Source organism: Sphaeramia orbicularis, chromosome 21 (genome assembly GCF_902148855.1).
Source record: "Sphaeramia orbicularis chromosome 21, fSphaOr1.1, whole genome shotgun sequence".
NCBI classification, from domain to species: Eukaryota; Metazoa; Chordata; class Actinopteri; order Kurtiformes; family Apogonidae; genus Sphaeramia; species Sphaeramia orbicularis.
In genome coordinates, this window is record NC_043977.1 from 48,487,828 (window position 1) to 48,502,983 (window position 15,156).

Sequence of the window (15,156 nt, forward strand, 5' to 3'; positions counted from 1 at the left end):
AATTAACGATTAATTGATAAGCGGCAATTTTCCTGAGAACCTGAATTTCTCTTTCAATAGGGTCTATAAGAATAAAAATAGGACCAATGGCCCTGTAGCTTACCGGCCAAATTAAAAGCTTTGGGAAATGTATCCAGATGCCATTTATTATCACCCAGTTATGTGTATTTATTATATTACAGAAATAGCCCATGTTTTGGTCATATTCCAATCAGATCTGTAAAAAATTCAAATTCCAACTTGATATCATTGATACTTATTGACTGATTGTATCAATCCACTTCCTATCTCTTATGATGGAGAAATTTTTCAAAGTCGCTCCAAATCCAGAATCAGATCTGGATGGAAATAATTTCAATACCTTGTGTTGACATCATCATAAAGAAGCTGTATACCAAGTTTGAAGTCAATCAGAACTGGAGTTTGGGAGAAAAAGACGATTGAAATTTTTCCCCCATAAGAGCCCATGTTAAATTTTCCGTAAGTTCCCGGATCCAGAAGAAGATCCTGATCAGCATGTGGCCATTATTTTTTGGTCATCTCCCCATCATGGCTGTACTGTAGAAATTTCAACTTGATATCATTTATATTTACTGAGTTACTGCATTGATCCACTTCCTATCTCTTATAATGGGGAAATTTTTCAAAGTCATTGATACTTACTGACTGATTGTATCAATCCACTTCCTATCTCTTATAATGGAGAAATTTTTCAGTCGCTCCAAATCCAGAATCAGATCCGGATCCAAATAATTTCCCTAACTTTTGTTGACATCATCATAAAGAAGCTGTATACCAAGTTTGAAGTCAATCGGAATTGTAGTTTCGGAGAAGACGACGACTGAAATTTTTGTAACGGACGACAGACGACAACACTGGACGCTGCATGACGACAATAGCTTACGGCCTGTCGGCTGGTAAGGTAAAAATGACTTAAGGTAACAATATTTCTCTTTGGTTTAGTACAAAAAAGTTAAATTCCATGAAAATGTTTAAATTTGCAAAGTATCTTTTGGCAAAAAAATGTGAAGAAATTGAACAACCATACATTTCTTGTGAACAGTAAGTGCCATTTAAAAAATATTCCACCTCAGTTTATCATTTACACATGTGCATTACAACTTACAGATCACAGTGGATCTACAATGACACAAAACATTTAGTAACTTGCAAAATATTGTTAAAAATTTGGAGTTTGCAACTAAAAAGACTTTAACACCCTTGACAGTTAATGTCTTCAGTGTCATTTTTGCACTTTGCTAACTTATACCATGGGCAAAATTGGACCCTTCAGAGGGCCGGTTTGGCCCACAGGTTGTATGTTTGACACCCCTGGGCTAAATGTTCCTTTTGTTTACAACCATCATACTTAACATGTCCATATCACCACACTTACTTGTTCCACTGAGAAATAATGGGAATACGTAATCAGGTGCAGGTCTATAAATAACCTAATATAATTCACTGGGGTGGTGTGGTGATGGTTTATGTTGCACATGCAGAGTGGGATAGCATCGTCACTAGTGTATGTGTTAATTAACAGGCGTTCTGCTTTTCTACAGTAAAGTGAGACATGCCGTTTACTCCTTTGGTCTCAGCATCCTCAGCTGTGACAGCAATATCATTAGTTCTCTAATCATAATGTATTCTGCACACATGCTCAACAACAACTAGACGACTGACAACCAAACAGCAGATATACTTCAGGACATCATTAAATCACAGAAGGAAAAAAATCATGCTCAGTCATACGAGTAGATATTACTGAGAAAGTCACCTTTTCCACAATATGTATCAGCTGTAATTCATGAGACTAAAACAGTATACATACTGTATAGCACTGTTTATGGTCTTAAATAAGAGACGGTTTCACAATGCATTGTTTCATCATCCAACCACAAGTCTATTCTATCAACAGGCTACGAGCGCCATCTATTTTCTTTCCTATCCATTCCTCGTTATTAATTGGAGATACACTTTGCCATTTGGCTGATTCTACCCAATTTAAACATTTTTTCCAGAGAGTTATGGACAGTATTTTGTTTGAAAAGACTTTCTCCATCGTAAAAGTGTACTGAGATATGTGTACAGTTTGGGATCAGTTATAAAAGCTAATACATATTTTGGAAAAAGCCACTGTTGTTTGTTTCCTTCTGATAAACAAACCAATAAAAGAGTCTTTAAAGTGGAACTATGTAACATTTTTACCTTAATTAAACAGCTTCACAGTAATTGTGATGGTTAAATGGCTTGTCAGGGGGTAAATGGAAGCCCTCTCCCTTCCCACTAGGGTCTCTAGGGCCAAATATGCCACTTGCAACTTCTCTGTCACCAACCTAGTGGCCTAGATCTCGTGTCTTGTGAGAAACGGCACGGTGTCTCTGCACCCACAACCAGCATGTCAATGTGACCCGTCCATCTGGATGGCCAGGGTGTTCCTGTCAGCACGTCCCCCTGCCGCAGCCCCCTGTTCTCCAACTTCATTCGAGAAGTGAAAACAAATATCTGAAACTTCAATGTCTGGCTAAAGTTTCCCACTCTGCTCCGCTCCAGTAGCGCCTTTGATCACCATTTTTTGCCTTTTCATCACTGGCTTCATTGAAAACAAATGCACATGGTCAGAGTGGGAGGGTTCAGTGTGGGTTTTATAATAGTGAATATGTATTTCAAAACTGTATGGGGAGCTCCATAGAGAAAAATGTTATAAAAACAGCTATCCCATATTCAGGGTTTCTGTGCATTTTTACAACCTGAATTTCACTTTTCCATTACTTTTTAAGAATTAATAGACCAATAAAAGCACACGAACAGACGTGAGCAGTAGTTTATTCTTGTATGAAAAAAATATGCATTTGAACAGTATTTCCAGTTAGAAAATGTCAATAAAAAGCCATCCAAGCACATTAACCTCCACAAACTGGAAAACCTTGAAATCCCTCTCTTCTAAATCCGACATTTCTACCTCTTGATTTGTAAATTTCCTGACAGAAAAAAAAGATGCAATTGTGGATTTAAAGACACAAAACCTGGCCTATTTTGATCTTAAAATGCAGATTATTAAAGCAACAGAATGGACTTCTTCAGCCTTCAAACTATATTTTCAAGGTCATTTTGGTGGTACAACACACAATAGGTTCAATTACATTTTTGTCATCACTTCAGAGCATCTGTATCACCTGCACTGGCACTATGCAACTTCTGGTTTCAGGTACGAACCCCTACACAAAAAGAACTACAAAATTTGACTGCTTAGCAGCATACATCACATCCCCCTTCCACCTTCAGAAGATGAGGCAGGTAAAAAAAGTTACGAGTGACAGAAAGCTACAAATGGGCTAACAGTCATGGCTGAAGCAGCAAGAAAAACAAAGAGGGTGAGGGTGTTGCCCAAAGAGACAAAGAAAAGAAAGCGTGAGAGTAATAAAAATAAGAAGCCAGACTAGGATGAATACGGGCGCAGCTTTCTCTTGCTGACGTGAGCTGAAAGAGGAGGAGGAATGCCTCAAAGATGGAGACCTGGTGGTGTTACTGTTGGAGTAAAGCTTACTATATTTCAGGCTAATGTAAAATGAATTTACAAAATTATAAATCCATCTTCGATTCTTTGTATTATAATATGAATATGATGACCATGCAAACAGCGTTGTATTACAGTAAAGCTATGTTCCCACAATGAGCAATCGGTTATAGGCTGTTATTTAGTATGACAGTGTATTAGGGCCACATAAGAAAATAAAAACACTTATCACTACAAGAATAAAGTCAAAAAATATCAAGATAAAACCCATAACTTTATGAGAATAAAGTTGAATACAAAAAGAGTCATAATTTTATGAGAATGAAGTTGTAATATTATGAGAATAATGTCATCATATTTCGAGAATAAAGCCATAATATTAAAAGAGTAAAGTCGGACCCACTCATCCCATAATGGAGAATTTGGAATATTTTGTGAGGTTATACTTTCATTTGGGGTTTACGCATGGCAAAATACTGAGCCTATTAGCCCACCATCGACACATTACCATTAGTCTAAGGACTTCGAAGCAAGTTTGCACATGTTTTGGTTTGCTTCGTTGTCAGACTCGACTGGATTTGAAGCAAATTGCCTCTTACACGGAAGAGGAACGGACTGAGTTTTTAAATTACGACGTTATTCTCATAATATTATGGCTTTATTCTTGTACTGTCAAGTGTTATTTTTCCTATGTGGCCCTAGTATGCCGTTGTAATACAGATCTGTTCATTTGTAGTTTATTTTCGTTTATGATATTTTTAAAAAACATAAAATGCTGTAAGGCTACTTTACCTGGCCTGAAGCAATGGTTAAACTGACATTAACTGTCTTGCCTCCAGAAGTTTGCTGGCATTTATGGCTTGTCAACAAATGCACAAGTATTACCAAGATACAGATTTTTGCAATAGTTGTTACAGACATACAGTTTCTTGACTTTCGGGGGACCCTGCAAGCAAAAGTTCCATTGTGCTGCTTTAAAAAGGTAAGGAGTTTGTAATCCTAAATATGACATTCCATAACTGTTCCAACCCTTGATTGATGATTTTACTTAATTTTATTACAGTTCCAGGACTGAATATGACAATTAACAGGTATTTCATGACTGTGGGATCTCTGCACATTTAGGGCAAAAAAAAATGTTTTAACAACCATTACATGTTAATACCAGTGGTGGGCCATCAGGGCCAGCAAGGCTTTCTCTGATGGCCAAAACACAATCAGAAACACTAACTTATATTTACAACCTAAAATATAATGTTTGTTCTGTGAAACTGTATTAATTTATTCCCAATAGACTATTCTCTTCATTTCATAGCATTTCTCTCGGCTGTACTGCTTCCAGTATGTGAATGTAAGACATTTTGTCCGATCAGATTTCAGTCTATGTGCTGCCACAGTAAATTTAAGCTGCCCAGGGCCTTCAGAATCAGAATCAGTAATGCTGGCTGATGTAACTTAAACTGTATATCATCGAGGGTATCTCTAACCAATCAGATTTCAGTGTCACAATTAGCTGGCCCACAATATTGTCAGTATTTTCCCTTCCTCTGATTGGATGGTAAGAGCAAAACTATTATTTGATATAGCTTTGTCAATATTCAGTTTAATTCATGCCAACAAAGCTCATTTGAACTTAACTGAACTGAACTATTAATACATTTGAGGTACAATTTTTTTACTTCCACAATGGCTGACGGAGGAAAAGAAAATGATTAGTCTCGAACATACTTAAAAATCCATTTTCAAGGTGGACTTTTCCAGAAATGCTGCACATCGTGAGGAGAGGTCGGCCAACCCTGATGCTACCTAGCTTGTTGAGCGGACATTCTCTGCCCTCAAGAGAAAAAAAACCTATGCAAGGAATACGACTGGAGAGAGGAGACTCACAGCCTTGGCCTCCATGGCCATAAAAAAGTAATTATTGATGGAACTGAAATACACAGATCACCTCCATGAGACATTAAAGTTTTCCTGTGCAAAGAAAAGAGAGTGGATTTTGTATAGAAATAATGAATGTCTCTCGTGAGTATAATGTTTTTTATTTTTATGTTTTTGTCATGTTATTAGATAAATATTGTCCTTTATACCCACAACTCTCCAAATCAATTAACTACTGCTTAAAGCTAATGAAGTTTTTGGCAAATTTTGACAACTTGCTTTTTTTGGTTCTCTTGCAGAAACAAGACACAAGCTACACTAAATGAAGACCTGGTTTCCTCTTCAACTGGAAAATTAATAGATAAGTGTTACAAAAACTGTATTAGTATATATAGCAATTGTTTGATGTAAATGGGTTGTTGTGGCTCAAATGCTCATGTAAACATTGTGCTGTGACTGTGACTCAACAGTGTGTGATGACTATAGATGTGTGCAGATTTGGTACTTACTAGGGAGATTGGCTTCAAGTTCTGCAACTTCTGTTGAGAGAAGAAAACGGTGAATAAGTGAAGAGATTTACACACAAACACATTTAAACTGAAGCACTGATTCACAGGACTGACCAAAACCCGTCATCTTGAAAACTGAATTATCCTCTACACCAAACAAAGAAGCAGGCAAAAAAGACAGTGTTACCTCTGGATGAAGTCAAGTTGGACCTACATTACATCTCAGTGATGATGCACTTTTCACTACTCATTTATATCAGATAACAGATTAACACCTCTGATGTCCTCGAGCCACCCAGGGCAGTGTTTCTGGGCTAACTTGCCCAGAGTTTTATTTTGGAAAAAACAAATAAAATAACACACACAATGTACTTTCTGTTGGCAGAAACATTAAAATATTAACATGTAAACATCAAAAATACAAATGTGCATTAAAGATGGCACCTTATGGCCATAAGAGGTAACTGCACTTTATGCAAATTGTAGATAAGAACCAAGAATACTTTTCTTTACATTCAGTGCTCAAGACTAGATCTCGTCGTACAGATTTAAGAACTGGTACAGAAAGAACACTTTCACTGTTTCATGTACCTTATCTAGAAATCAAATGTGCATATAAAGGTAACAGTACCATTTTAAGCAAAGTATTGTGGCAGAAACATTATCCACATTAAAACTTTTAGTGTGTGTGTGTGTGTGGGGGGGGACGGGGGGGACGGGACTCCAGAGCACCGTCAGTGCGGGTACCTTCTGCCATGTACTGCACGTGTGTGCCTGGAGTGCTGCTGCTTCTCCAGGAAATGACCAGTATCACCGTGATTTTTTCCAAGTGTGTTAATTAAACACAGTTTTAATGATATTACAATTTGAAGTAGTAATACTAACCGTCAAGAATTTTACCATGGTTTATCATTAAACCAGTAATCGTTACATTTGAAATTTCTACTGTTGGAACCATTGGAATCCTGTTGTTCCCATGGAAACCCACTGCCATCTCCCCACATCATTCATGGGATGGCCACACAATGTACTGTTGGCAGTTTACAGTTAGGAATCTTGAAACCTGCATACAAATGCATACAAATGAACAGCTGACGTGCTGTGCTCTATCAGCAAGAACTCAGTAAAGTCCTCCTGATGAATAATAGCGCAATGCTAAACACATCGGAAAGTAAATTGAAATAATTTAATGTATTTCTCTAAAGTTTGCAGCATTTTAAAATATCTCTCCCCAAAATTAATGAATCTGTCAGCATTATGGTTAAAATTAACAATTATTATATTCACATAAATTTTTTTTAGTATAACTTACCTTTTCTGCACATGGAAGGGCGTGCCCAGTATTGTCAACACTCACATCATAAGGACTCTAGTTCTTGTACTATGTCCTAAAGTAATCTATATCTGGCCGTAGATCGACACAGAGAATAAAATTCCGTGAGTGGATCAATTACATGATAAATTCGGGGGGTTTGTCAGCAAGGGGAAAAATCTGATATTATCAAAGATATTATCAAAATTGTGTTAGAAATCTTTTTTTTCAAATATAAATAAAATATCAAAGGAAATACATTACAGAAATAAAGTGAAATAAAGCTACAAGAATATATCCTCATTCTAATGCAGATCCCCTGATGTCTGCGTTAAAATCAGCCCTTTAACAGGGAACTAAAAGGCACTTAATGAGTGCACACTTTTCACCACCTAGCCCACAAACAAGATAATACGAAATGCGTTAAATTTTCATTTTTCACACTTTTTTCATAATGTTTTGAGTTAACACATTAACGAGCAAGCCCAGAAACAAGCCCCAGATTAGTAGAAGGTTCAGCGGCCAAGATACTATTAATGAGAATAAACTGAGAACTAACTCAACTCATCTTCCAGGGTTCTACACATACACATGTTCATGCAGTTCTTTAAGTGATACAGGTTTGTCTCCATTATGTATAACACATAATGGGGGGGCAGGGGCACCTTTCTGTCTGGAGTTTGCATGTTCTTCCCATGTTTGTGTGGCTTCCATCCACCGTCCAAAGACATGCCCTAATAGGTTAATTGGTTAATCAAGATTCAACATGTGTGAATGTGAGAGTAATTGGTTGTCCATCTCTATATGTCGTCCTGCGAAGAACTGGGGATACGTCCAGGGTGAACTCCACCTTTGCCTGAAACATAGTTGAGATAGGCTCGACCCACATGATGATAAAGCAGTTCAAAAGGTGAATGAATGTCTTGGGTTTTCCCATGGTTTCTGCAGAGCTTAGAGTCTGTGGTTCATATTGATTGGGTGATAGTATTTTATTATGACTGCGATTATTATTGTTATTATTATTATTATTATTGTTATTATTATTATTATTATTATTATTATTATTATTATTATTTAGGGATGCACTGATACCACTTTTTTCCAGACTGAGTACAAGTACAAGTACTTACATTTGAGTACTTGCTGATACCAAGTACCGATATGAGTACTTAATACCATAACTGTTCTTTTGAAAATGTGCTTTATTGTCGTTGTCATTAGTCTGACTGTAACAAAGTACTGCTACTGACATCTACTGCGTTGGAATGAGCCTTTCTCAATCAATCCACATGACAACATAGAGTACAACAGAGGCACAGAACCCGGATCAGATGTTCGAAGCGTGTTAAGTGTTTCATTTTCAGTTTTCAGTGGTTATGGAGTGCACCCCCCCATACCCCATGAACATATATGATGGAAGGACTGTTTGACAAGTGTGAATGATCCTGGGGTTCACAGTTGAAAACACCAAGTCATGTTGTTGCATTTGTGTGAGCAATTAAAGCTGGCGTTCATTATGTAATATTTATGTGCACTTGAGGCTGAAGTGCAGTTTGTGTTTGAATCTGTTTTGAGCTAACCATTCTACTTTGAGGGCTGGGGTCTGATTTTTCCATAGACTACTTATGAAGTGGACAACTTCACTTGGACCTCACCCAGTGGGGGTTGAAATGCCATTTAATCTGACTGCCCATTTGACAGCGGCATTAGTGTTACAGTAGAGCCTCTAAGGTGGTTCAGGCATCTGGTCAGGATGCCTCCTGGACACCAAATTTCAGGCCCGTCCACCCCAGGACAGACCAAGGACACACTGGAGGACCAAATAATACTTACGGAAGTCTTGGACTTTTACACCATACTCTATTTATTTGGGGAGCCACGGTACACAGACATCCACGTTTGGTATATACCTTTGAGTTTGGGTCACAAGTCATAATACAAAATAGTAAAAATGCAGATGTACCACCACCTGCTCCATTGGAGTGTTCCTACATTTGTGCAAACAGCTATCCTGTGACTGTCAGTCTGACGCATTTGTCATATTTGTCATGATCATACTGTGTACAGAACTGTGAATCCTACACCATTACACTCCTATTATTCATCGTGCCGGAATCCAAAATGGCTCCAGAGACATACTGGACGTTTAAACTGAAGCTTTTAAAGGTTATACAATTACGTACGTAGATCTAGAGACTGAGACAATAAAAACAGATGAAAAAAGAAAAAGAGACTTCAGAGGTGTGCGTGTCTCAATAATCAATAAAAACTAATCTGGATCATTATTTTGGCTTTAGTCATGTTTCATCCATCAGTGTGTTACAGTGTGTAGACAGTGTGTACAGGTGGGGAGATGTGGGTACCTTTGGTAAGTAGGCGGTCCCTGATGGAGACCCTGTGGGTGGAGTCGGAGGCTCCGGAGGCACGGCCTGTCTTTCCTCCATCGTCCCTCTTCAGCTTACTGGCCAATGTAAGCATGGCTTGGTTGCTGTGATCTGCCTTGGTCTGGCCCCCAATGCACTGCTGCTCAAATGCCTGAGAGTTAAACACAGAAAAAAAGACCATTATCACATGTCATTTGGTAAAAAAAAAGGAAAAAGGACCCAAATGCCCAGAGGTCATTGGTGACATACAGGCAGTAAAGAGGTAAAAGTCTGTTCTGTGCAGCAATAAAGCAGCTGCTACTCTGATGCCAGTTCATTATAGTGGAACACTAAAAGTTCTGAACAACAGTTTAAGGAGCCCAGAGCCATTAGAGTCCCCACTGTGGACGGACACGTGGTGCCACAGGTTGACTTCTGATTTACATTCAAACTGCAGTAAATGGAGGGGACTCAGTTCACAGACTCTTGAGTTAATGTGGACTAAACCTGAACACTTTCATGTGGACAGATACAGGGCTGAAATAAACTCATTAGCTTAGCAACCTGTGCTAGAGTAATGTTTTGTAAAATACTATAAATTATACCCATCAACAGGCCTTTAAAAACACACATAAGCTTAGTAGAACAAGTTTGACTGTACCACCATGCACTATGGGTAAATTATGATGGCATGTTGATGGCATATCCTCCAACGCCCTTAAAATCCAAAAGCAGAGTTTACTCATGGACACCAGAGGACTTTAAACAACTTAATGAAGACTGCACTGAAAATCATTGGATTTGATTTTATAGTTGCAGGGGTGATTGCAAAAAAAAAAATTCTCAAGCCTGAAAATTTTTCTTCAGGTCAGGTCATGATGAATGGGTCATTGGTGGGCCTACATCCAGCAAATCACAGGTCTGCATAGGAGCAGAGACAGAAAAATATGTAGAGTATCATGTATAAATTTCCCATAGCAGGTTAAAATATTGTGCCATATATAGATGGCACCAATGTGCCATACATTGGCACATTGGTGTACCAAGGAGGGAGAGGGAGAGAGAGAAAGAGAGAGAGAGAGAGAGAGAGAGAGAGAGAGAGAGAGAGAGAGTGAGTGTGAGAGAGAGAGAGAGAGAGAGAGAGAGAGATGAACAACCCCCCCATGCGTGTACATTTTTGTCCACATTGGTGACCAAAGGGTGTATCTGACACTACAGAAAAAATACTAATGCAATCAAATCAATTTTGTTGATAATCTTTGACATATCCAAGGCTCTAATCACCACTAATGTTTCATCCACCTACTATTTATTTTATGGAAAATATTCTGTTTTTTTATGGGGTTTTTTGTAATAAATCGCTTAGAATTCAAATGATCAAACTGTTTTTTAAAGGGTTAAAATCCTGAAAACTGTTGAATGTTTGGCAGTTTTGAGCAGCACTGAAGTTGCTTAAGAGATTTATTTTTTTTAAAAAAGCAACAAAAAATGTTGACATATGATTATTTTAAAGTAGTTTTGTGTGTGTTGTCCACGAAGGTCACTAGAGTATAGTAAATTTGAGGAGGGCATGACGGTTAAACTCCAAGGAGGTAAAAAAAGGCTTGGGTAGAACAGCACTTGATAGCATTATAGGTAGGATTGAGATAGGGGTTTTCTTCATCATAGTATCGAATGGTATCATGAGCGTCGGTTCTCATGACATCCCTAGACTCAATATATCGGAGAAGTAATGAAGACACACCAGAGAACTGCTCCAACACTGCAGCTAAAACCCCATCTACAGTACACTACTGTTGAAGTCACACAGGAAAAACATCACACTTTATCTTTTCAACTTCCAACAGTCGGCTTGACAGGGCTCTTGTCTTTACTCTTCTTACTTCTACTTCTAGAATGTTTCTCATCTTTGTGCTGCTTTCAATGATGATCATTTATATATATATATATATATATATATATATATATATATATATATATATATATTTTTTTTTTTTTTTTATTTTTATTTATTTATTTTTTTTCCAAGCTTTTGCCAGGGCTGACTGATTCAATGCATTTTCACAGTCAGCACAATGCAAATATGTGCAATATCACAAATGTCTGCCTGAATGACCAATCCCAAATGAAGGTGAGGTGGCAGAGTGGCTGAGGCAGGAGAGAGGAGCAATGCTCAGGCAATGCAGAAACTGGTGGATGCAGCTAAAGTTCTAATGAGAAACAGTTTCATATCAGTTGATATCAGTAACTATCATGATAAACAGTGAATCATATTTTAAAGGGTGATTTTTTTTTTTATCCTGTAAGATAATTGACAGTGATCTGGTGAAATGCAAAAAAAAGAAAAATTGGCTACATATGTACAGAGTGTCCTAAAAAAAAATGTATACACATTTCAGCAGCTAATAACTCAATTGTTTGTTTTTTCTTTGCAGATTAAACCCATGGGAATTAATGAAGGCAGCCAGACTAAACTTTGAAGAAAGAAAATTCATTCTAAAATGCTACTGGAAGTATGAAAAGGCAGAAGTGCAGAGAAAATTTCAGAGTAATTTTACTCTGTGCGATTACATTGCTCCGCGTTGTCAGCAGTGTCTGGACCAGAACGGACGTCAGATTGACAACAGGCGGTGACAAAACAATAAAATGATGTTTGTAAATTCTATTACATTTTGAAAATGAAACGAATTTTAATAAACACCTACTTTACAATTATTGAAAGTAGAGCCCAACTGATTAATCGGGCCGATTATACCTTATCACCGATTAATCAACATCGGTCAATAAGTAACTGATATATTAATTTAAGATTTTTGCTGCGCAGCGATTCTGTTGCTCCGTTCCTGTGTCTGTGTGCTGCACACTGCCCGAATACCTGGCCCTTCCCCCTCACACAGACCAGCGAAGTACACCAACACGTTTCGCACTCACTCGGCTGCAACAGAGAAGACGATGAGAGAAATGGTGAAAGAAACTGCATTTATTTGACTCCATGGTAAGCTGTGACTTTGTAAAACAATATAACACTACACTTTAGTGCCCCATGAGAAAAACGTCTTTGCAGAAACACGCTGTCAGGGTACGCCAAAGAGAACATTCTAGTAATTTTTCACGCAAGTTTTAGAGAGCGTATGACAGCGTTTTAACATCGTGTAAGTTGCATCTCTGTAAAATAAACAAAGACATACACAACTGTTAATTCTCATGTCCATCATTATCTAATATCAAACAATTATACAGCATTTTAAAGTTGTGTAAATTATCTTTGTGAAATACACAAAGATGCAACTGTTAATCAACATGTCCACCATTATCTAATATCAGATTATTATACAGTGTTTTAAAGTTGTGTAAATTATCTTTGTGAGATAAACAAAGATGCAACTGTTAATTAACATGTCCACCATTATCTAATATAAGACCATTATACAGCGTTTTAAAGTTATGCAAGTTGCATCTTTGTGAAATAAAGATATATGCAACTGTTAACTCCCATGTCCAACATTAATATAAGACTTCTCTACAGCGTTCCACGTCACTTCATACTGTCATGCAGGATTTACCGGGGCTCATAAATTCACAAGTCCTCATTAAAATAATTTTGAAAAGGTTCCAAGTAATGTATTTAGTTGTAATTTTATGTTTGGCATGTTTTGAAAGCAGCTACATTGTTACATAAAATGTACACTGAACAAAAATATAAATGCCCCACTTTTGTTTTTGCTCCCATTTTTCATGAGCTGAACTCAAAGATCTAAAACTTTTTCTATGTACACAAAAGGCCTATTTCTCTCAAATATTGTTCATAAATTTGTCTAAATCTGTGTTAGTGAGCACTTCTCCTTTGTCCTTTGCTGAGATAATCCATCCACCTCACAAGTGTGGCATATCAAGATGCCGATTGCATGATTATTGCACATGTGTGACTTAGGCTGGCCACAATAAAAGGCCACTCTAAAATGTGCACTTTTACTGTATTAGGTGGTCCAGGGGGGTCAGAAAACCAGTCAGTATTTGGTGTGACCACCATTTTCCTCGCACAGTCTTCTTCATGAATTCTCTGAAACAGCTTTGAAGATGGCTTATGGTAGAGAAATGAACATTCAATTCACAGGCAAAAGCTCTGGTGGAGATTCCTGAAGTCAGCATGCCAATTGCATATTCCCTCAAAACTTGTGACATCTGTGGTGTTGTGCTGTGTGATAAAACTGCACATTTTGGAGTGACCTTTTATTGTGGCCAGCCTAAGGCACACCTGTGCAAAAATCATGCTGTCTAATCAGCATCTTGATATGCCACACCTGTGAGGTGGATGGATTATCTCAGCAAAGAAGAAGTGTTCACTAACACAAATTTAGACAGATTTGTGAACAATATTTGAGAGAAATAAACCTTGTGTGTACACAGAAAAAGTTTTAGATCTTTGAGTTCAGCTCATGCAAAATGGGAGCAAAAACAAAAGTGGGGCATTTATATTTTTGTTCAGTGTAGTTTAGTCCCTTGTATTAAGTCTAATAATATTGATGCATGTTTTGATTATTTCTTATTTTGTTTGTGAACAACTTTTTTTTTTTTCCCACTTTTTAATGTTTGCTTCAGGATTTATTTTTGAGCTGTTTGCAAATACCCAGTGGCTGCAGATGGAACTTTTCATTAGCGAGTAAATATGACTACTTGATATTGGTAAGATGTTTTTGTGAATTAGCCTTTTAAAAACACATAATGTATTAGTTTAAAAACACCTCACATTAGCCTATGTATTATCACTTTCAGCTAAATGCAGCCACTTGTTTTTATTTTAAAATGGCCAACTATAGAATCAAATTCTATGCTAATAACCAAAACGCATTAAATGTATATATTTTCATTTCACAGGCAGAGGGGAAGAGTAAGGTGTGGAGCCACTTCACAAAAGACTACACAGGCACTATATGCAACATCTGCAGTGCGCAAGTTAGCCAGGGCTCCAGCACCAGCAAAGCAAAGAACAATACAATTTTTCTTATATCATTGTGTTTACAGTTTGCTTTTCTTATTTATCATTGTTTACAGTTTGCCTTTTCTTATCTATCAGTGGGTTTACAGTCCTTATGTTGACAGTGTTACTAATTAAAGTTCCTTATTTAATTTTAGTAGTCTTCTGCTTCTTTGTGTTGAATCATATTTTGGGTATTATAAGAATTTATGTTCATGTACAGTACATATCCTGTGTATATCAATGCTCTTATTTCATATATCGGCCAATATATCGGTTATCGGCTGACCTGACATATCAGCTGATATATCAGAAGTCAGCTTTTTTTTTTTACCCCCAATATCAGTACCGGCATCGGCCCCAAAAATCCCATATTGATCGGGCTCTAATAGAAAGTGTGTATAAATTTTTTTGGGACACCCTGTAGTTTACCACCACCAGAGTGTGAATGTGTGAGTGAATGAATAATGGATCTACTGTATGCGCTTTGAGTATGTGAGTATGTATTCATAGAAAAGCGCTGTATAAATCTAGCTAATCCATTGTTGTTATTATTATTATTATTATTATTATTATTATTATTATTATTATTATCATGTTCA

At 37.2% G+C, this 15,156-nt stretch overlaps 1 protein-coding gene across 2 annotated transcripts in view; it reads right to left on the minus strand.

Annotated features, from left to right (window-relative positions):
* ube2f (ubiquitin-conjugating enzyme E2F (putative)) overlaps positions 1–15,156 on the minus strand; it is a 94,715-nt gene that overhangs the window by 76,303 nt on the left and 3,256 nt on the right. For both annotated transcript variants that reach the window (XM_030125095.1, XM_030125096.1), the window contains exons 2-3: positions 9,580–9,751; positions 5,905–5,934 (exon numbers count right to left, since the gene is read on the minus strand). In XM_030125095.1, coding sequence (XP_029980955.1) covers positions 5,905–5,934; positions 9,580–9,694 — 145 coding nt within the window. In that variant the 5' untranslated portion in view covers positions 9,695–9,751. The remainder of the gene's footprint in view (positions 1–5,904; positions 5,935–9,579; positions 9,752–15,156) is intronic.